At 45.5% G+C, this 23903-nt stretch overlaps 1 protein-coding gene across 16 annotated transcripts in view; it reads left to right on the top strand.

The window, feature by feature from the left end:
- Window positions 1–752: 752 nt before the first annotated feature.
- The window catches only part of PRELID3A (PRELI domain containing 3A), a 39232-nt gene continuing 16081 nt past the window's right edge, over window positions 753–23903 (top strand). For 4 of the 16 annotated variants that reach the window (XM_011287939.4, XM_045041872.1, XM_019814970.3 and 1 more), the window contains exons 1-5: window positions 753–881; window positions 11344–11512; window positions 13012–13101; window positions 14114–14184; window positions 14293–14395. In XM_011287939.4, coding sequence (XP_011286241.1) covers window positions 850–881; window positions 11344–11512; window positions 13012–13101; window positions 14114–14184; window positions 14293–14395 — 465 coding nt within the window. In that variant the 5' untranslated portion in view covers window positions 753–849. The other 12 variants (XM_019814966.3, XM_019814967.3, XM_011287942.4 and 9 more) reach the window with 12 other exon arrangements.

Genomic DNA, 23903 nt, shown 5'->3' with positions numbered 1-23903 from the left:
GTGTGTAAATGTTTTCAAAAGCTAAGTGGGCCTTTGGCCAGTTTTACAACCCAGAAATATTTTTTGTCAAAGTCCTGGGGGCCATCTCTTTGAAATGTTAGCTTAATTTTCAGGAGCACCTGGCTTCAAACCTACCTTCCATGGTGACGACATGAGAATTTTATTGCTCCTTTAGATAAAGACTATTAGCAAACAAAACAGCCACTCTAATTGCCAGGTAAATTTAGGATGAACTCTGCGTGACAAATGGTGCTGTCAAGCCCTCTCACTTGAGAACTCGGGTGGAAGGTGTTGCACCTGCCTGGCTATATTAAAGGGTGAGATTTCTTGCTGTGTTTGCAATCTCTTTACCTCCTGTGACACGCATTACATTCTGGCTTAATGTTTACTCAGGAGTAAAACTGTTTCTTTCTCTTCTATTCCGTGGAGAGTTTCTGGGGGGCTGACAGGAGATTTTGTTTTTCTTTATACTTCCCAACAGTAGAAAACAGCCCAACTGGAAAGAGCTGTGGGAGAATTTGGACAACCTGAACGATGAGAATTAGTCCCTCACCTCCATCCCTGCATTTGCAGCTAGTGCTCTCCGCGCATCTCCTTGCCGCAGCGCAGATGCCCCATCCGCGGGGACAGCTGAGTCCCGCATCCCTATTTTTAGCCGCCACAACCCTCGTGGCCAAATGACAGGCAAGCGAGAGGTGCAGGAGAGCGCGGGTCCCGGTCCCGCCCACCGCGCGCGCGCCCCGCCCCCGCCCCGCCCCCACGCGCCGCGAGGGAGGAGTCGGGCGCACTGAGTCGGGCGCGCGGAGTCCGAGTCGGGAACCCGCGCCTTGCGGCCGGCGGCCGGCGGCGATGAAGATCTGGAGCTCGGAGCACGTGTTCGGGTGAGGTCGGGCTGCGGGCCACGGTGGGGTCCGGACCGGCACCTGCTCCTGCCCCCAAACCTCTGGGGGCGGTCGAGGAAGGCTAGACCCCAGACCCAGCCCTCGCAGAGCCCGCCCGGCCCCGCGCTGGCGGTTCCCAGACCGCGGCCCCGGCATCCTAAAAAGAGGAGCAGGCCTTGTCCCAGCTAGGACGACGTTAGGTAGAGATCCCGCCGAGTGGTGCAGTCTGTTCGATGGAGGGGCCGTCTGACTGACGGAGGCCCGTGGTGGGATTGCTAAATCCAGGGGGCGGGGGGCGGCCTTTCCTTTTGGGGGCTGGCGGAGGGCCGAGCCGCGGGGACGGTTCTCCGCTAGCCGTCGGGGGCCGAACGGTGGGGAGCGGGGCAGTGCTTTCCGCGGCAGGGCGCACCGGTGTGCAGGGAGGCCCGAGTGGACGTGGCCGGGAGAGGACCCGGCAAAGTGATGGTGCGCACTCCGCAGACCACCCGGGAGCAGGCCGTCTCTCCGCCTGCACAATGCGCTCTTTGGGCAGGGCGCGCGGCGACCCGGGGAGAACAGAGGCCTGGAAAGCTGGCCTGGTCCTTTGCTGAGATTATGTAGGGCAATTGAACACCGACGCTAAGTGAGCTCGGGAGGAAGCCAAATGTGGAGAAGGCTTGTTGGGGGTCTTTCAGCCTGCATGCACTTGTGGGCATGGAAGGCCTCCAAAGCCGGCATGGAAAACTGCGAACTGTTTCAGAGTACTTTCGTGACCTAAATGATATCTCCAAATAAGTCGCTTGATCTGTGACACTATGAAACCATCTTTTAATATTTTTTAAAGGAACAAAGATTTTAAAGATTCCTTGACCCCACTTAAGAGAAGCATTTCATTTCTGAAAAAATATTGCATGAAATGGAATTGTCATTCTCTGACCTTTTTATATAAATTATTATGTAAAATAAAAATTTATCAAGTGGTTTAAAACCTCTGAAGTTATTTTTAATGAGATCTTGAGACTTTATGGGATCTAGTTATAGTGTTGATTTTTGTACGGCCTGCAGCCTTTCTCGACTGGGGTTCCTTGAGAGACCCAGAGAAAACCCCTTGAGAGAGACTCCAGAGATTCTTTTCTCAGCCCTTCCAAGGTTGGGACATAACTGACACCATCCAGATGCAGAGGGGATAAGTTAAGTCATTGCAAACTGTATGCCCAGGCATTGGGGCTCAGTTTTGTCATTGAACACCTGAGAAGGATTATCCTAGAAGTTCATGAAATGTTGGTTGACAGGCAGAAGTGAATGGTCAGCTGTGGAAAGTCACTATTGATAAACACCCATTTAAAGTGTACAGTTCAGTGATTCTTTTTTTTTTTTTTTCAACATTTATTTATTTTTTTGGGGACAGAGAGAGACAGAGCATGAACGGGGGTGGGGCAGAGAGAGAGGGAGACACAGAATCGGAAACAGGCTCCAGGCTCTGAGCCATCAGCCCAGAGCCCAACGCGGGGCTCGAACTTACAGACCGCGAGATCGTGACCTGGCTGAAGTCGGACGCTTAACCGACTGCGCCACCCAGGCGCCCCAAGTTCAGTGATTCTTAATGCATTTGCAGAGTTACACAACCATCACTGTAGTCCAGCTTTAGAACGTTTCCATCATCCTACAAAGACCCCTCATGCCCATTCACAGTCCCCCGCCACTCTCATCTCCAGCCCCAGGCAACCACCACTCTGTTTCTATTGATTTGCCTTTTCTAGACATTTCGTATAAATCTCATCATACAGTACGTAGTCATTTGTGTCTGGCTTCTTTTATGTCTGGCACGTATTTTTTTGAGCTTCATTGGTGTAGTAGCCTCTATCAGTCCTTCATTCTTTTACCTCATTCATTTTGTGTCCTTGGCACTCTGCCAGTGCCTGGCACAGAGTAGGTGCTCAGTGAGGAGCTGAAGAATCTCCGGGAAACCAGGTGCCCTTGCAAAATGAGGGCAGCTGGCAATCCACCAAAAGAATTCAGTGAGCCCCCAAGCTGTGGGCTAAGTGCTGGTCCTCTGCTCCCTGCCCCCTCCTTTTCTTTTAAATGAGAGAAATTGAACATTGCAGACAAAAGTTGAATGCCTTCCAGTGCTCTTCCCTTTCTCTCTCCCCACAGGCAGACAAAATTATGAATTTGGTGGGTATCCTTCTGAAGGTCTATGTTGCAAAGGTCCATTTGACTACGTTTATGTGTGTGTGTTCACGTGATGTCCATGTGATGCCGTTTGTTGTTTTAAAATAGGAATCAAGATCACCTGGTACAGGTCTTTTGACCATTTCCCTTTCTTCACAACAGTGTGTTAAGGAGGTGTGTGTGTCTCATAGCTGCGTGATATTCCATTGTATGAATATGTCACAGTTTATCCTGTCTCTTATTGAAAGAACATGACATTCCCCCTTTATTCCACCATATCATTCCATATCATCCACCCCTGTGCATATTTCTGATCCATTTAATCAAGGGCCCATTGGGTTAGTGATTCTCAAACTTTTCAGCCTCAGGACCCCTTTACACTCTTAGAAAATGTGAGATACCCCAAACAGTTTTAGTCTGTGTTACATCTATCGATATTTACCGTATTAGAAATTAAAACCAATAAACTTAAAAATATCTACCAATTTATTAAAATTAATAACAATAGACCCACTGTATTAATGTAAATAACATTTGTATTAAATAACAAACCTATATTTTCCAAAAGCACAAGAAGTTGTAAGAAGATTGACACTGTTTGATATTTTTGTTGTTGTTAATTTCTGGCTTAATAGAAGATAGATTGATACTCATGTCTGCTTCTGTATTCAGTGTTTTGCAGTCTGTTATTTTGGTTCAAATATACGAATAAAACCCAGCCTCACTCAGTATATGAATAAAACCCATTTGGAAAAGGCAGCAATATTTTAATAGTCTTTTAAAGTAATTGGGGCTATTTGCTGCTACAACGAGACAAGTGGTAGTTTCTGAAGTTTGTTGCAATGTCAACTCCAAAGCCATAATTACTAGAGTAATCGGCCCGGGTCTTTCAGTCCTGTATGATTTCATGACATTATGCACCAGTCACTTGGCATATATGGGTTCGTCAGGTTTACAGTATGGCACAGTCATCAGGCTCATGGTAGAGGATACAAGTTTTCTAAAATTCCATTCTGCACTCAGAAGCTCAAATTTTCTTTGGCAGCAAATACAATCAGTTGTTGAAGTGATAAGTTCACTTTATTAATTTTTGAGAAAATGTCTGCCAAGTGCCTACGTCTGAATAACCAGAGGTCATCCATCTGTTGTTTTACTTGGAGTGGTGGGCCGGAAAGAAGCAGCCACGAGGGCCTCCCCACCCAATAGCTGCCCCGTGCTTCCCCAGCCACCATGCACCCGCACGTGCGGCTGGAGCGCGTCCTGCCTGCATCGTGTTCTCTCGCTCAGAATATCAGTAGAGGGGGGACTTAAGGGTCTAATGTAAAATTAATAGTCTTACTATTTCATAATGGATATTCTTTTTTTTTGAATTTTTTTAATGTTTACTTATTTTTGACAGAGAGAGAGAGAGAGAGAGAGAACATTGGGGAAGGGCAGAGAGAGAGGGAGACAGAATCCTAAGCAGGCTCCAGGCTCTGAGCTGTCAGCACAGAGCCCAACACGGGGCTCGAACTCAGAGACCACGAGATCATGACCTGAGCCGAAGTCAGACGCTCAACTGACTGAGCCATCCAGGCGCCTCATAATGGGTTTTTTTTTTTTTTAATTAAATTTTTTTTTCAACATTTATTTATTTTTGGGACAGAGAGAGACAGAGCATGAACGGGGGAGGGGCAGAGAGAGAGGGAGACACAGAATCGGAAACAGGCTCCAGGCTCTGAGCCATCAGCCTAGAGCCCGACGCGGGGCTCGAACCCACGGACCGCGAGATCGTGACCTGTCTGAAGTCGGACGCTTAACCGACTGCGCCACCCAGGCGCCCCCCCATAATGGGTATTCTTAAGAAGACACTGGCATTGTTTTCCTGAGTGCATGTATAGCAGTGGGCGCTGACCCCAGGTTTGGGTTCAGGGCCTTAATTCACGGTGGGAGGCCAGCAAGCTTTACTCTCTGTTACTTTTGCAGCATCAGGGTAAATGTCAGTATGGTGAAAAAGGCCAATCATGTCTTAGTAGCGTTGAGACACTTTGGGCCTGGCAGAACTCCCCAAAGGGCCCGGGAGCCTCCTGGGTGTGGACCACTCTCTGAGAACCGCTGGTCTGGGCCTAGAGTTGCTTTGGGTGGGTGCAGGGACGCGTTGCCTTGGTTATGGCAAGTTATATATATATTTTTAAAAGCTTGTTATTATGGAAATTTTAAAAGTATGCAAAAGCGGAGAGCTGAGAATAGTGAGTGCCCACTGCCATCTCCCACATTGACAGTCACCCTCTTGCAGCCAGGCTTGGCTTCACGTGTCCCCACCCACTGCTCCCCACCCCCCCAAACCCCCCACTGCCGGGTTATTTCAGGCACACCCCAGGCATCCTATAATCTCATCCCACTCATCTTTCTGCCACCCTGGCTGTGCGTAGACAGATGTCTCTGTTACTCCTTTCTGCTCCCCAGTGTGCCAGGTGGGCCTAGTGCTGCCACCTTCCAGGCGCTGCAAGAGTGCTGCCTGGCCCTTCAGTGGTGGCACTGTGCTCTGAGGCAGCCACTCTGTGGTGGGGGCCTCCCACCCTGGGACCGGGTTACCACTGCACCCCGATCACCCGAAGTGGTAGCCAGGTGTGACCTGAAGGTCACCAGGAGTGACCTGAAGCCATAGCCAGGACCACGCACCCCGGAGGATGAATTCCAGCCGATTCCTGTCCTGCCTAACCCAGACCCTGTGCCTGAGCCCTGACACCAGGTCACCTGCCTGCTCAGCGTCTCTCAGGGCCTGGGCCAGTGTGTCACTGGCAGCTCCAACTCCCCGCTTTCTCCTGTCCTCCCCAACACTCCATATGGCCAGACTTCGCCATTTTTGCCAAACAAGTAAGTGTCAGGCTATTGCCTTCAACCAGGAAGTGTGTGATACTGACTTGCTGTACTTAACACTTGTTATTTTAAAAAATGTTATTTCCTGCATCTGTTGATGTCTCTGTTAAACAGATGTGGTCATTCTCCTATAATCAGTAGGATTATTTATTATGTGAGTGTCATAAGTGGCTTGTATTTAGTTTAAATCAGTGAGAAAGATACAAGGTTTCTATATAAAAGAAAGATTATTGTGTAAGATTTGCTTAATACCAATATTTCTTCAACTTTTTGATAGTTTTAAGTAATTTTAAGAGACAAAGCCTATTCTGCTTAAAGCAGGGATTTGTATGGGAACACCTCTTAGGACCTTAGCCTGCAGCGCCCGCAGAGTATTTCGTTGAGAAGGGCCCCATGTAACTAGGTCCCTTGCAGCTTTCATGTGTGTCCGGTTCTCCCTCCTTCCCTAGATCTTGGATGACCATGCCCCTGACCTTTCTTCCTCAGAGAGGGAGGCTCGGCGTCTGGGTCCTACAGAGTGATCGGTGCAGCCACATCTCTGCTTTTTCATCCCTTTATGTTACAGCTAGTAGATGCATTAACTCGGTGACATGATTCCACAGTTTGAAAAAGCATTTCTTTGTTTAAGAGAGGGAATTTTAGACCGGTTCCTGCCAATCTAGAGGTCATGGAACTCAATGGAAAGAACATAGGGTAGGGGGCTGGAAGACCCAGTTCTAGTCTGGGCCCTGCTGCAAACTTTCAGAGCTGGGACAGACTTTTATGAGGATAAAGTAAATTAATGGTCAGTAACTGATATTTTAAAAGGATGTCAAATATGGACCAAAAACATTTAATTTTGTCGTAATATTTGATACTTGGTTTAGTAAATCCATTCCCAGGAATTTATCTTAAGGAAGAATTAGATGAATGAAAGATGAGTGTAACCAGCGCTCACTACTGTCTGTATTTTGCCGAGTAAACTAAATAACCCACCACGGGGGCACCTGGGTGGCTCCGTTGGTTGAGCGTCTGACTCTTGGTTTTGGCTCAGGTCATGAACTCGCGGTTTGTGAGTTCGAGTTCCATGTCGGGCTCTGTGCTGACGGTGTGGAACCTGCTTGGGATTCTCTCCCTCTCTCTCCCCCCCTCCCCTGCTGGCTCTCTCTGTCTCTCTCTCTCAAAATAAATAAATAAACTTAAAAAAAAAATAACCCACCATAGGGAACTGGTTGAATATAAATATCTGCAGGGTAACCTGTTGTGCAGCTGTTTATAATCGCCTTTCTGAAAATAGGTTCATGATCTAGGAAGATGTTCATCATTAAATATAAAAAGCAGATGATATGATAAATCTGACTATGGTTTGAGCCTGATGCCAGTTTAATCTGTTTAAGGTGCGTGCGTGCGTGTGTGTGTGTGTGTGTGTGTGTCTTAGTGTCTTAGTTTTGAGTCTGGGCTGTGTCTACACGTGCTGTTTAAACTTGTCTGGGTGTGTCTGAAGAACGATGGTGTTGTTGACATACCCAGGGGGGCTCGGGGGCAGGGGGCTCGGATGCCCTCTGGGGGCACACACATTGGAGGAAGGAAGAATTAGGGGAATAAGCGCTCAGGGGAAGGGGCCACTCTGAATACTTGAAGGTGGTGCCTGACATCCTGTGGACCACCATAGGAGTTTCGAGCCTCAACTAGCACTGAACAAGCATTGTCCCAGCAGTGGGGCAGCTGTGGACGTGGCTTGCGACCTGACAGCAGGAAACAAAATAAGGACAAAGGTATCCACCCCCCACCTCAAAGGCTCAGGGTAAGAGAAGGAGAGGTAGCATCTTGTAGGAGAAGGACGCCCTCGGGGACTCCTGCACACGCTGTGGTCATCTTTGGGTAGTGGAATTGTGGATGGTTTTATTTTCATAGTTTTCTTTATTTTTCAGTATTTTGGACACTTATTTTTTATAATCAGAAAAAATAGGTTGGCCACCTCACATCACATCCCACTTAGAAGTTGGAACAAAGTATAGTTGACCCTTGAATAATGCAGGTGCTTAGGGGGTGCTGACCCCCTGCACGGCTGAAAATTGTGTATAACTTAAAAAAAACAACAACTCTTTCAGTAAATGGCCCAACTATCCACACAATTGTTCGAGCCCAAAACTTGGGGCTCATTCTCGAATCCTCCTCTTTCCTTATTTCCAGGATTAACACATAATTTATCATCCAAATTAGGATGTCTTTGAAAGTAAAAGGGGACACTCTTAGTATGTGCTGTAAGACAAAAGGCAAAAACTGGAACTGTCCTGGGCAAACTGGAATGTATGGTCACTTTTCTTTCTCTCACAATTTGTTACAAAGTACTACTACTTCCTAAATATCTTTTTTTTTTTCTTAATTGAAGTATAGTTAACACACAATATTATGTTAGTTTCAGGTGTACCACATAGTGATTCAACATCTCTATATGTCCTGCTAGGTTCACTACAGATGTAGCTACCGAATGCTATTACAGTACCATTGACTACATTCCCTATGCTGTACCTTTCTTTCTTCTTTTCTTTTCTCTTCTCTTCTTTCTGTCAAGTTTGCTGATTTATTTTGAGAGAGAGGACACAAGCAGGTGAGGGGCAGAAAGAAGGAGAGACAAAATCCCAAGTAGGCTCCATGCTGTCAATGCAGAGTTCAATGTGGGACTTGAACTCACAAACCATGAAACCATGAAATCATTGACATACCCAGGGGGGCTCGGATGCCCTCTGGGCTGAGATCACGAGTTGGACGTTTAACTGACTGACCCACCCAGGTCCCCCTGTGCTGTACCTTTTATCCCCATGACTTAATTCATTCTGCAACTGGAAGCCTGTATCTCTCAGTCCCCTTCACCCATGCTGCCCATCCCCCATAGCCCCCTCCCCTCTGACAACCACCAGTTTGGTCTCTATATTTATGCATCTGTTTCTGCATTATTTATTCCTTTGTTTTGTCTTTTAGATTCCACATATAAGTGAAATTCTATGATATTTTTCTGTGTCTGACTTACTTCATTTAGCATAATACCATCTAGATCCACGATGGCTCCTTTTTCATGGCTAAGTAATATTCCATTGTGCTTGTATACCACATCTTCTTTATGCATTCATTTTATCAGTAGGCACTTGGGTTGTTTCCATATCTTGGCTATTATAAATTATGCTACAATAAACATAGTGATGCAAATATCTTCTTGAATTAGTATTTTCATTTTCTTTGGGTAAATACTCAGTAGTGAAATGACTGGATTGTATGGTAATCCTAGTTTTAATTTTTTTTTTCAACGTTTTTTATTTATTTTTGGGACAGAGAGAGACAGAGCATGAACGGGGGAGGGGCAGAGAGAGAGGGAGACACAGAATCGGAAACAGGCTCCAGGCTCTGAGCCATCAGCCCAGAGCCCGACGCGGGGCTCGAACTCACGGAGCGCGAGATCATGACCTGGCTGAAGTCGGACGCTTAACCGACTGCGCCACCCAGGCGCCCCTCCTAGTTTTAATTTTTTGAAGAACTTCACACTGTTTTCCACAATGGCCTGCCAATTTGCATTCCTACCATGAGGGTTCTTTTTTCCTCCATATTCTCACCAGCTTCTTGTCTTTTTTATTTTAGCCATTTTTATAGACATAAGGTGATAGCTCCTTGTGGTTTTGATTTTCATTTTCCTGATGATTAGTGATCTGGAGCATCTTTTTGTGTGTATGTTGGCCAACTATATGTCTTATTTGGAAAAATGTCTACTCAGGTCCTCTGCCCATTTTTAATTAGATCATTTGGGTTTTTTTGGTATTGAGTTGAATAAATTCTTTATATATTTTGGATTTTAACCCCTTATCAGATATACCATTTGCAAATATCTTCTCCCTTTCACTGGGTTGACTTTTTGTTCAGTTGATGGTTTCCTGCACTGTGCAAAAAAATTTATTTGGGGGGAGGTGTAGTCCCAATGAATTTATCTTTACTTTTGTTTCTCTGCCTTAGGAAACATAGCTAGGAAATTGTTGTCAAAGAGCTTACTACCTATGTTTTTCTCTAGGAGTTTTATAGTTTTACGTCCCACATTTAGGACTTTAATCCACTTTGAATTTATTTTTGTATATGGTGTAAGAAAGTGGTCCAGTTTCATTTTTTTTTTTAAGTTTATTTATTTATTTTGAGAGACAGAGAGCAGCACATGCACGAGCAGGGGGAGGGGCAGAGAGAGAGGAGAGAGAGAATCCCAAGCAGGCTCCGCCCTGTTAGCACAGAGCCTGACGCAGGGCTCAATCTCAGGAACCATGAGATCATGACCTGAGCCGAAATTAAGAGTCAGAAGTTTAACTGACTGAACCACCCAGGCGTCCTTCCAGTTTCACTCTTTTGAATGTAGCTGTTCAGTTTTCCTAGCATCATTTACTGAAGAGACTGTCTTTTCCCAATTGTATATTCTTGTCACCTTTTTGGTAGATTAATTGGCCATGTAAGTGTTGGTCTAGTTCTGGCCCTCTGTTCTGTTCTTTTGATCTGTGTGTCTATTTTTGTGCCAGTTCCATACTGTTTTGATTACTACAGCTTTGTAGCTTACCTTGAAATCTGGGATTGTGACAACTTCAGCTTTGTTCTTCTTTCTGAAGACTGCTTTGGCTATTCAGGGTCTTTTGGGGTTCCATACAAATTTTAGTATTATTTGTTCTAGTTCTGTGAAAAATGTTATTGTCATTTTAATAGGGGTGGTACTGAACCTGTAGATTAAAAATTATGTACAACTTTTGCTTCCCCCAGAAATTAACTTACTGCCTACTATGGACTGGAAGCCTTACTGACAACATGAAGAGTTGCTTAACACGTATTTTATGTATTATATACTGTATTCTTACAATAAGCGAGAGAAAAAATGGTATGAAGAAAATCATAAGGAAGAGAAAACACATTTATAGTACTTTTCTGTATTTATTGAAAAAAATCCACATGTAAGGGGACCCACACAGTTGAAACCAGTGTTGTTCAGGGGTGGAGCGGTGGAGGAAGTGGAGGACAGGAAGGTACTGAGTGGGGGTGGGAAGTGGTTCGTTCCGCCAAGGCCCCAATGTCGGGGTGGCCTGTGAGGGCAGCACCTGGGCCAAGAATGCAGACGCACTGAACACGGCTGCCAGCAGCCTGAGACCTCTGTGTCCCCAGTGTCCTGCGAGTTCTCCCAGGCAAAGCCTTCCGGTTGCCCCTGGTCAGCCCAGAAGGATCACAAGATCCAGGATTTGGGTGTGGGGCCGGATGCCTCAGACAGATTTGTTTGCATATACCTTTAATTAAAGCCAAAAGAAAAAAAGCTTTTAACGAGAACATTAACACTGATTTTCATTTCACTCTGCGGGCCACAGCAGCTCTGCGCCCCCCCCCCCCCCCCGTGCCTCTGTGGCACACTTTACAAATGTAGGGATTGCTTGCTTATGCTGGGTGGTTGTATTTTTCCCACCAGCCACCCATGGGACACTGTCATCAAAGCTGCCATGAGGAAGTACCCGAATCCGATGAACCCCTGTGTCGTGGGAGTTGACGTGCTGGAGCGCAGTGTGGATGGCCGGGGCCGGCTTCACAGCCACCGCCTCCTCAGCACCGAGTGGGGGCTGCCCGGCTTCGTGAAAGCGGTGAGGCTGCAACTGCGCACCCCGCCGCGCCAGTACCGCCCCGCCACACGCACACAGCCCTGCCACACCAACCCGCACATGCCGGCTACACCGGCATCGCCCGGCTGCACCCACGTTGGCCCGCTCACCCACATGCCCAGGCTATACCTGCGTCATCCCCACCGCACCCGCATCGCCCCTGCTGCGCCCACAGCCCTGCTCGGGCTGCACCCCCGTTGGCTCCCTGTGCCCGCATCGCCCTGCCCGGGCCATACCCACAATCACCCAGTTGCACCCTCCTTGTTTCTGCTGCATCTGCACGTGCCCGGCTGGTGCCCATCTGCAGAAGGTGACAGCCTTCCCTGAGAACACCTGCTCAGGACTTCAGAGAAACCCGAGAGGTGGTTTGTTTCTCTGTAAACTTCATTTAATTTTCTATCTCTGTGGGTCCTGAGGTCTCCTGACGTGTGGCGTGGCTCCCCCACCCTCAGCCCTGGCCCTACCCCCATAGACTCCTGCGTCACTCCACGGTCCTGTGTCCTAACCAGATACGCAGACTGGGGGCTCCGACAGAGGGTTGTTTCCTCACAGCTCTGGAAGCTGGAGGTCCGAGATCAAGACGGGCAGGCTTGGTTCCCCTGAGGACCGCGAGGGACGGGTCTGTCCCAGCCTCTGTCCTTGGCTGGCAGACAGCTGCCCTGCTTCCTCTGCAGGTGGTGGTCCCTTGCCCTCGCAGCTCTGGTGTCTCCCTCTGTGTGTTCTTATCTCTCCTTATAAGGATACTGCTCAGGCTGGGTTAGGGCCCACCCTGATGACCCCCTTTTAAACTTAATTACCTTTCGAAAGACCCTGTTTCCAAATACAGTCACATTCTGAGGTGTTGGAGGTCAGGGCGTCAACATATGAACTTTGGGGACACATTCGGTCCTGACAGGTCTCTCCCACAGAGCCATCAGGGAGGTCGTTGACAATGTAAATCTGAGCATGGCTTTCTCCTGCCCATATGGACCCCCGTCCTCCTCTCAGCACAGAGTTTAAGCCCTGGCGTGGACCCAGCATGCCAGTGGGCCCACATTCTCCCTCTCCTGCCATGTTGGCCTGTCACTGTGCCAGGACAGTGCCAGGAGCTCAGCGCACAGGTCTGGCCCTGGGAGGTGACTGCAGCCGACCTGCTAAACCCAGAACTCTACGTGGTGCCCTCCTTCCCTGGCTTTGCCACCTGGCAGGGGGGCCTTCCCCATGCTCCCCGCCTCTCACTGTTCTTTTCTTCGTCAGGGCATTTATTACTGTCATACGCTCAACTCTATCTGCATCCATTCATTTGTTCAATGTCTGCCTCCACTGCTGGTACAGAGACCCACCGAAGGAGCTGGGGAGGGCCGTCCATGGCTGCGTACCCCCTTGGGTCGTTTGTTGAATAGATAAAGGAATTAATTAGTAAATGAGATGGCATTTTGTGGTTGATGCTACAAAATGAAATTTTTGACACATTACTATGCTAGTTTTGCTTTGTTTTTTAGATTTTGGGAACCAGTAGGACTTTGACATACATCAAAGAACATTCCGTTGTGGATCCAGTAGAAAAGAAAATGGAACTTTGTTCCACCAATGTAAGCAATGGCCTAAGATGAGAAAGGTGCTTGGTATTTCCTGGTGATGGTGGGTAATATCTTCATTTAATTTTATTTCCAGCCCACCTTTGGTCTAAGTGATCTTTTATTTTTAATAGAAAGGCTAATTTTGTTTAGCAGTATTTTATTTATCTTTTTATTCTGGTATAATAAGCTCATAGAAAAATGCCTGTAATGAATTGTCACAAAGTGAACACACCTTTGTAACCAGGCAGATCAGGAACAGAATGTGACCAGACCCCAGGATCCCCCTTTATGCTTCTTTCTGGGGGGCACCCCCACCACACCCCCAAGATAACCACTATCATGACTTCCAACAGCACACATGACTTTTAGCACTAAGTTTTTTATTTCTTTTTTGTTTTGTTTATTTCTTTTTGAGAGAGAGATAGAGCATGAGTAGGGGAGGGGCAGAGAGAGGGGAAGGCACAGAATCCAAAGCAGGCTCCAGGCTCTGAGCTATCAGCACAGAGCCTGATACACGGCTTGAACCCACAGACTACGAGATCATGACCTGACCCAAAGTTGGATGCTTAACTGACTGAGCCATCCAGGCGCCCCTTTAGCACTAATTTTACAAGCACCTTTTTCCCTTCACTCCTCTCAGAAAAATTTATATCGGCCTACTGCACATTCAAAAAATTTGGGGAAAATGCAGAAACTAGAAACACGGTTTATTTTATAAAATCGTATTCTATACGAGCAACTTTGTGCTCATTTACCTGGATGGTAACCCTGAATGCTTTTGTAGGACTGTTGATGGGTTGGCAGTTTGAAAGTGCCTTGGGGCCAGGCCAGACTTAGGTTTGGGTGTGGAGGACATGCAAAGGCTGCCAGAAGGAGCGGCCAGGGCTGGGTTTCCCTGGGACTTCGTGTCTCTTCTGTTCTGGCTTCAGTAAGTGGTGATTTGAGGATGGAAGAGTATGAGCAGGTGGTTTGGGAAGAAATGCAAGAGAAGTAAAACCTAAAACCATTTTTTGTTTGCTTCAAGATCACACTCACAAACTTGGTGTCCGTGAACGAGAGGCTGGTATACACACCCCATCCGGAGGACCCTGAAATGTAAGCCATCGCGTCCTGGGATTGACACGTTGAATTCCAAGGTCAGGGTGGGCTGGAGCCTCCCCTTCCTCAGGCTGCTCAGCCCCTTTACTTCCTGCTTTTCTGTAGGACTGTGCTCACACAAGAAGCCATCATCACCGTGAAGGGGATCAGCCTCGGCAGCTACCTGGAAAGTCTGATGGCCAACACAATATCATCCAATGCAAAGAAGGTATGGATCTCAGTCCCGGGCCCTGTGTGCACCCCAGGTGTTAAGTGCCAGATTTAGGGGGTGAAAGATATAGGTCCGGAAATCCTACTGAGTGCTGCGGCCCTCCATTACCAGCTGAGCTCATGATGGATGTCACAGCATTTTCCACTGGGACATTCAAACCTGGCCGCAGGGAGGGCTGGCCCAGGCCTGAGGGGAAGTGCCCGGTGAATCTGGAACGTAAACTCAGCGGAAGCAACCACCGCTTCCAAGAGCCAAAATAGCACAGGCTCAGTGAACAGAACAAACCCCACACGTTAACATCTTCAGGCAGGTTATTCGGGAATTGTCGTAGTACAGCCTACTGAATAGGCACCTAGCGGCTTTGGCTGAACCTCTCCTCTGCGAAGTTCCCTGGAGTCAGCTGCCGTCTTTGCGCCTCCCCCCTGGCAGGATTTGGGAATAAGCTTTGTGGAGGTGGCAGGAGAAAGGTTGGATCGCAGGAGGCCGTCCTCCCCAGGTCCCTAGCTGGAGGGCTGCCTTAGTGAGGCGGACACTGCTCACGGAGTCCAGGTTGCCCCTCCTCTCCAGCACAGCTGATGGAAAGAGCTTGGATGTGTGGAAGCCGTTATACGAGTTCAAGGTAATGTCACTCGAATTCAAGGTAATGTCACTCGCCAGAGCAGGGCCTTTGCTATTTAGCTTACCTCACTGGCTGACGTCTTCCTGGCTGTCCTCCCTTCCCCTGCTCTCTCCTGGTTTGTTTTGGTCAGAAGCAATTCTTCATTTTGGGGATCTGTGGGATGCCTACCGTGCTTGGCATAATTTAACTGGGAAGCCACTCACTTCTGGCTCGCATTTAGCCTAGGCACTGATAGAAGAGCAAGTCTTCCCTGTTTTTAAGAAAAACCCCGATTTGAGAAATGTTGGCATTAGCTCAACTCAGTACAGGGGAGGGCAGTTGGGGGGGGCGGGTGGGGAAGGGGGTATGCAGTGTCCAGAGCCGCATGCCTCGTGTCCTCACTGCAAGCCCTCTTGGGAGGAGACAGAACCTTACTTACTTTTGTGTGGCCAGTGTCTGGCCTAGGGCAGGCGCCCTAAATGTTTGCTGAAGAAAATAAATTATAGGAGGAAGGGACTACTTGGTGAGTCCAAAGCCACCTGAGACCTCTTATGAGAAAAGTCAGGGGAAACTCAGTGAGGCCAAATGATTTTATTTCACTTTACGTTAGTGACTGCTGTGTTGAATCGCTCCCCACCCCACCCCCGCTCCAGCTGTGTTACCACTTCAGTGCATCCCAGCAGCTAGGATGATGCCGGAACAGAAGACAGGAGAAGGGGAGCAGGTCGTCCTGGGATTTGGGTGGGATGAGTCATTGAGAAGGCGGTGAGGCTGCCCCCTCGTCCTGCACTCAGGAGGTGATAGCGTAGATGGTAGGTGCCCGTGTTGGTGCAGCCTGAGCCTGTGCGAGAATTTCAGGCAGAACACCTACCACCTTATTTCTGAGCTTGAAAAACTGCCTGCTTACGGTGAAAGGTTATTCACAAATGGTTACTGTGTCTCCTTTAAAGCCGCAGCGCTTTCCTTGTGCCATTTAAAATCCAGGTTGTGGCTGGCCGTCTGCAGTTCGAGAAGCAGGATTTCTTACACCGTGTTGAACTCTTTCTTTGTTGCTCCAGGGGTGGGCTGCTATTGAGTGGATAATTGAAAATTCTGAGCACGCTGTGAGCTAACGGGGTCTGCACCTGCACCTTGTGATGAACAGTGGTAACTATGGTATTCTTTAACCCGGTAGAGAACCTAGCATCTTGCTAACCGTGTGCATGGTGTGCAGTGGGGGGTGTTTACAGGTGCAGCTGCATGTGTCTCCAGCCCGGCGCTCCTTAGTGTCTTCTGTAACGGAAGCAGTCATTAGTTCATCCTCTTCCTAAATTATCTTGTTTCATGGCAGGATTTATTTCCCAGGAAGACTTGATCATTTGTTACCTGGTCTCAGATAGAGGCAGTTCAGATTTTCCCAAGCCATTCTCAGGACCTGCTTGCCTAAACATTTCCTGTCATTAGCGCATTATCAGAAGGAGGCTTTCACTAGTAGTTCCAGACGGTGTCAAAGGCTGATCAAATGGGAGAATTTTTTCATTTTGGGCAGGGTCTGAATATTTGTACATGTTCTTATAAAGAATGCTATGTGCCTTTGTGTCAGCGCTGCGGGCTCGGGGGGAATCCTGCTCCTCGCCTGCTGCCAGCCAGCACCCAGCCACGTGACTGCCGCTGGCTTTTTTCTTTTAGTGGCAGAAGCCATTTCTAGCATCTTCTTGAGCTTCACAAACATTCCTTGATTTCCTAGGCCACCAGTGACTGGACCATCAGGAAGGGATTTGACACTTAATCGGTCGGCAGTCATCTTCATACTTCGTAGGAAAGTCAGGGTTTCCTGCTTCCCTCTGTTTAGGGAATCCTTATACTCCTGCCTTGAAACCCCTCACCCTATTGATTTTCCATACTGTGCTGCTCTGGGCCCCGCTTCCCACGGTTGGTCTGTCTGTGTGTCTGCAGCATGTGTGTGTCAGCAAATGGGGATTGTGTGGTTCAGCCTCCTTTAAAAGCTTCCTACTGGAGCCTAAGTTTGCCAGAGCCCTTCACCTTGAACCCAAGGTTGTGATCTGCCGCTGGGTCTCTCTTCTTCCATGGACGCACCACTAAGGTGGCCACGCATAGAGAGCCTGCCCGCCTGGTGAGCATAGTGTGTGTGGGCAGTGTGGTGTGTGTGATGTGTCACTCTGAGTTGTGGACTCTGTCACATTCTGTTTCCTCATAAACTAGAGCTAAATTGCCTCAATCTTTGATCAGATGCCTCACCCAAAAAATCAAAGAAGAAAGAACAAAAGAAAAAAAAGGAAGGAAGAAGGCAAGGAAGAAAAAAGGAAGAACTAAGCGAGCCTTGAATATGGTTCGCCCAGTCTGGGAGAGGTGTGGAAACTTCTGGAATCTGCCACTTGCCTGGTCACAGCCTCCACCGGGCTCTTCGGCTGTGACATCTCAAGACAGGAGGGCTGTCTGTTGCAGAATGAGACCCACAGAAGAGAAGACCCCTATAGCAGGAGAAGGGCAAGGGCTGCAAAGCTGTCACCCTGCCGCTGCCCACGGCCCCACCGCCCCTGGGCCAGTGTTGTCAGACTGCTCTTGTGCCTTGTCTGTTCTCCCCTAGGTAGCAGCTCCCGGCAGTTTTCTGCTGACTCTTGGGATCTTACTAAACCACTCTTTTCCTGGTGACTCCCCGTATCCCACCCGTGCCCCTTGATCACCTGTCTGCACCGCAAGCCTCTTCACACATATCTGGGCGCTGTCACTTCAGATGCCGCTGTGGTGCGTCCTTCTCACCATTAGTGCAGATCTGCCCACGCTGGAGTAGGGGCGTCCATCCCCACAGCTGCGTGTGTGGGGACAGTACCGTGAGTTCTCCTGTCTCACGGTTGGAATTGGTCAGGGGAGCCAAGCACTGTGCCCCATGCTGCAGCTGGCTTGTCCTGCGCTCTGGGACCAGAGGCCCCAGGGGCTGAAGGCCTGTGTTACTTGTCATTGTTCAGACCTGTCTGTGGGGATGCTCACACAGAGTGGCTGTGACGAAGTAGTAAAAGTGCTTATGAGCCTAAGCTGTCCTGTTAGCTTTAGGGTACTTCCAGTTGGGAATTGTAACTTTCCTGTTTTCAAAAGTCGAATGTAAAATCTTTCAGTATGCTTCAAATTCTAAAAACTTGAGAGAAGGCCTCCTCCGTAAACAATGAGTAGCACTGTGTTCTTCTGTTTTTTAGGTCGTGTTTTTTGTTTGATAACAGTACTTCTAATCCAAAAGGAAATGACATTCATTTATATTTGTATCAGAGTGTTTTATGCATAAAGCTTATGGCAACACAGAATTAAAAGATTTACGGTAAAAACAAACCCCCCTCACCCCTTTGGCAAAGCGTTTTTCTGTCCTGCTGAGGGAATGCTCAACTCTTTTGGCAGCTTTTGGCTTTTGCTGCTAGATTTATAAATAAACATACCCTGTTATTTCTTGATTTGCCAAATTTAGACGCTATCTAGGAATTATTTACCTCTTTGGTAGATTATTATTTTCTCTCTCTTATATCTTCCTTCTCTCTCCCTTTCCCCCCAAATAGCTATATCGTTTATGGTTGAAAGCACAGAGTTTCCATAATTTCGAAAATACAAATGCCTAACTGTTGTTTATTACTAAGCCATAATTGCATTTTCCTTCTTATGCAATTTCCCCCCACCTAGGGGATAATAATTCTTCTCATCTGTTTAATTTTATTTTTTAAAAGTCTCTGGCTGAGTCCTTCCATACTCTTACCCACTGTTAGCAGTACGTCATAACGTCATTTTCCACGGGTCAGTCTTTTTGGGCAGCACACCCATTCCCAGTTTCCATGGTGCCATCCATTCTGGAAGCCAGGCCTCGCTCTCTGACCAAACAGCCACGTGGCTGTCATCCCCTTTTCTGGGCATTCCTGGGCATTTCCTTGGCCTTCTCTCCTGGAGCCCTTGTTTCCCTGCTTCCCTGCCTTCCTCTTTCTCTTTACTGTTACAAGATGGGGAAGGACATCTCTTTGTGGTTTCTAAGACTTGGTACATCTGAAAATGTCTTTTCTGTTCTCATACTTTGTTCACAGCATAGCTTGACATACAGTTCTTTAAAAAAATATTTTCACTCAGAATTTTGAAGGCATTTTTCTATTTTTTTCCACTCAGATTATCAACTTCTGTATACGAATTATTTCTCTCTCTGGAAGCTTTTAGGGTCTTTTTATCCTTGATGTTCTGAAATTTCATGAGGTTAAGCCTTATTTGAAGTGATCTTTTAATATTGTTATTATGTTTATTTTATTTTTGAGAGAGAGAGAGCACGAGTGGGAGAGGGGCAGAGAGAGAGGGAGACACAGGATCTGAAGGAGGCTCCGAATCTGAACTGTCAACACAGAGCCCGATGCAGGGCTCGAACTCATGAACCGTGAGATCATGACCTGAGCCAAAGTCGGACGCTTAACTGACTAAGCCACCAAGGTGCCCCATTTGAAGTGATCTTTTAAAATTTATTGTGCTGCACTGTGCATGTTAAATTCCTGGTTTTGATATTGTAATTATGCATGATGTTATTAGGGGGAAGAGGGTCAAAGGTACATGGGACATTCCTGTATTATCCTTGCAGCTTCCTGTGAATCTATAATAATTTCAAAATTAAAACTAAAAAAATATATAAATAGTAACATCATGGAAAATGGTAGAGGTGGGTGCTCCAAGAATCTGTCCCTCCACTGAAACAACCAATAAGCTGGCAAAAAATAACAGAATCAACTTTTGTAGAACTGTGGATTCTAATAGAATACTTCAACCAGGGGAGCATTTAATGAATCCTGATTAATCTACCCTGCAGATTTTGGACTTGCCAGCCTCCATAATTATGACTGCTAATTGCTTAAAATAAATCTCTGTCTGTATTTACACATTCTATTGGTTCTGGTTCTCTGGAAACCCTAACTAATACATTATTAGAGCTAAATTGGTATTGATTCAAATTATATTTTTCTGAGTTTAAGATGTTAATTATAATCACCAGGGTAACTAATAAGAAAATAACTAAAAAATATCCAGAAAATAAAAGGGGAATGAAAATGGTACACTAGAAAAAAAAAAAAAAAAACCCAACACAACAGACAAAGATGGAAATAATTCAGGAACAGAAAGTTTTGGAACTCAATAGAAAACAACTAACAGTGTAAAAAAAAAAACCCAAAAAACAACTAACAGTGTAAAAAGTTAGTGCTTCTTTAACAGTAATTACTTTAAAAGTAAATAGATTAAATTCACCAGTTAAAGGACAGAGATTGGCAGAATAGATGAAAAAACATGATCCTACTATATATGCCATCTACAAGAGACTCACTTCAGATCCAAAGACACAAATGGGTTCAATGTGAAAGATGGAACAAGATATTCCATGTAAATAAGAACCAAGAGAGCTGGAGTGGCCATGTTCATATCAGACACAATCTACTTTTGGTCAAAAAAATGTTATAAGAGACAAATAAGGACATTATATATCAATGAGAGGGTCAATTCATCAAGAAGATAAACGTTATAGCCATTTACACACCAAGCTACAGAGCCCCCAAATATATGAAGGAAACATTAGCTGAACTAAAAGGAGAAATAGTTCTACAATTATAGCTGGACACTTCAATAACCCACTTTCAACAATGGGCAAGACACCTAGACAGAAGATCAATAAGGAAACGGAGGACTAGAACAACACTATAAACCAACTTGACTTAACATATCCATAGCACACTTCACTCAACAGCAGAGTACACATTTTTCTCAAGAACACATGGATTCTCCAGGATAAACCATGTGTTAGGCCAAACACCAAGTCTCAATAAATTTAAGAAGACTGAAATCACAAAATATCTTTTGTGATCCCAATGAAGTTAAATTAGAAATCAACAATAGGGGCACCTGGGTGGCTCAGTTGGTTAAGCATCCGACTTAGGCTCAGGTCATGATCTCATGGTTTGTGAGTTTGAGCCCCGCATCAGCCTCTGTGCTGACAGCTCAGAGCCTGGAGCCTGCTTTGGATTCTGTGTCTTCCTCTCTCTCTGTTTCTCTCTCTCTCTCTCTCTCTCTCTCTCTCTCAAAAATAAATAAACATTAAAAAAACCAAAAAGAAATCAACAGTATAAGGTAAATGGAAAATTCAGAAATATGTTGAATTTTTAATGTATATTCTAACAACTAGCGAATCAAATAAATTACAAATGAAATTATAACATTTTGATATGAATGGAAATGAAAATACAACATATGCTATGAGAGCAGTGATCAAAGGGAAATTCATAGCTACAAACACCTATGTTTGAAAGATCTCACATCATTAACGTGACTTGAAGGAACTAGAAAATGAAGGACAAACTAAATTCAGAATAGAAAACTAAACTAGAGAATAGAAAAATAGAATCATTGAAATCAAAAGTTGTTTAGTTGAAAAGAACAAAGTTGAGAAGACTTTAGTTAGACTGACCAAGAATAAAAAGGATTCAGAATAAAAATATCAGAAAAGAAAGTGAGGCATTACTACACATCTTACAGAAATAAAAGGATATAAGAGAATGCTGTGAACAGTTGTATACCAACAAATTAGATCATCTATATGTGATGGAGAAACTACTAAAAACACACAAATTCCCAGAACTAATTTAAGAAGAAATAGAATCTCAATAGACCTATGACAAAGACATTGAATCAGTAATTAAAAACCTTCCAACCAAAGCTTCTCAGGGGGCAGCATAGGAAGAAAGCCCTGAAGTTTGGTGTAACTGCAACCTAGGTAGATGGGCTAAAGGTAGGCATCTGGTCTGACTGCTGACACTGCCCAAGAAGAAGCCTGCATTGGCTCCAGACTGGTACATTCTAACAATGCAGGGATCAAACCCTGCCCAGTGAGCCCACAGCAGACAAAGAGAGTCATTACAGATGACTGATCTGAAGACAAATGCATCCCAGGCATAACAGTAGGACACACGTGGCCCACATAGGAGACTTCCCTGAACTGCCTGGTTCTGGTGAACAGGAAGCATTATACTGCAGGGCACTGTGGGACCTCTTCTTCATAAGGCCACTACTTTCAAGATCAGGAGATGTGGCAGACTTTCCTAACCCATAGAAACAAACACAGAGAGTTAGACAAAATGAGAAGACAGGAATATGTCCCAAATGCAAGAATAGGACAAAATCACAGCACAAGAGCTAAATGAAATGGAGCAAAGCAATATTCCTGATGAAGAATTCAAAGTAATGGTCATAAAGATACCCACTGGACTTGAAAAAAAGAGTAGAGGATCTCAGTGAGACCTCCAACAAAGAGATTGAAAATATGAAGAAAAAAAAAAAAAGAACCAGCCAGAGATAAGAACATAACTGAAATAACAAATACACTAGAGAGAAATGGTAGATTAGAGGAGGCAGAAGAATGAGTCAGTGATCTGAAGACAGGGTAATGGAAAGCAACCAAACTGAATAGCAAAAAGGAAAAACGATAGTAAAAAATGAGAATAGGTTAAGGGAACTCAATGACATAACTGTAATAACATTCATAAAAGGATCCCAGAAGGAGGAGAGAGGGAGGGGAACAGAAACTTTATTTGAAGAAATAATATCTGAAAACTTCCCTAATCTGGGGAAGGAGACAGACATCCAGATCCAGGAGGTGCAGTGAGTCCCCCAACAAAGTCAACCCAAACCAAGGAGGTCCACACCAAAACACATAATAATTAAAATAGCAAAAAATAGTGATAGAGAATTTTTAAGAGCAGTAAGAAAACAGTTACATACAAAGGAAACCCCAGAAGGCTATCAGCTGATTTTTCAGCAGAAACTTTTCAGGCCAGAATAGTGGCATGATATATTCAAAGTATTGACAAGAAAAACCCTACAACCAAAAATACTATACCCAACAAGGTTATCATTCAGAATAGAATTAGTAATAAAGGGTTTCCCAGACAAAAGTTAAAAGTGTTCACCACTAAAGCAGACTTATAAGAAATGTTAAAGGGAATTCTTTGAAAAAACAAAAGTCATAATCAGGAGTAAGAAAATTATGAAAGGAAACAATTTCACAGGTAAGTGCAAACATATAATAAAAGTAGTAGATTAAACACTTATAAAACCAGTATGGAGTTTAAAGCACAAAAGCAGTAAAATCAAGAATATCTACAAAAATCAGTCAAGAGATTCACAAAATAAAAGGATATAAAATATGACATCATGTACATAAAATGGGGGTGGAGGAGTAAAAATCTAGTGCTTTTAGAACTTAAGCAACAATCAACTTAATAACATACACTACTGTACGTGTAAGATGTTATAGATGAGCCTAATGGTAAACATAAATCAAAAACCTATAATAGATATACAAAAAAATAGAGAAAGGAATCCAAGGCATAACATTAAAGAAAGTCTTCAAACCACAAGGGAAGAGAGCAAAAGAAGAAAGGAACAGAGAAGAACTACAAAAACACCTGTAAAACAAAATGGCAACAAGCAAAATTTAAGTGTAATGGTCTAACGCTCCAATCAAGACATAGTGTGAGTGAATGGATAAAAAAGCAAGACCCATATATATGCTGCCAATAAAAGACTTAAGACTTAAAGACACCTGCAAATTGAACTATTTTTTTTTTAATTTTTTTTTTCAACGTTTATTTTTGGGACAGAGAGAGACAGAGCATGAATGGGGGAGGGGCAGAGAGAGAGGGAGACACAGAATCGGAAACAGGCTCCAGGCTCTGAGCCATCAGCCCAGAGCCTGACGTGGGGCTCGAACTCACGGACCGCGAGATCGTGACCTGGCTGAAGTCGGACGCTTAACCGACTGCGCCACCCAGGCGCCCCGAGACACCTGCAAATTGAAAGTGAAGGGACAGAAAGACATTTACTATGCAAATGGAAGTGAAAAGAAGGCTGGAGTAA

Source organism: Felis catus, chromosome D3 (assembly GCF_018350175.1).
Source record: "Felis catus isolate Fca126 chromosome D3, F.catus_Fca126_mat1.0, whole genome shotgun sequence".
Lineage (NCBI taxonomy): Eukaryota > Metazoa > Chordata > Mammalia > Carnivora > Felidae > Felis > Felis catus.
Note: the sequence above shows the minus strand (reverse complement) of the source record. Positions and strands in the feature narration are given on the sequence as shown.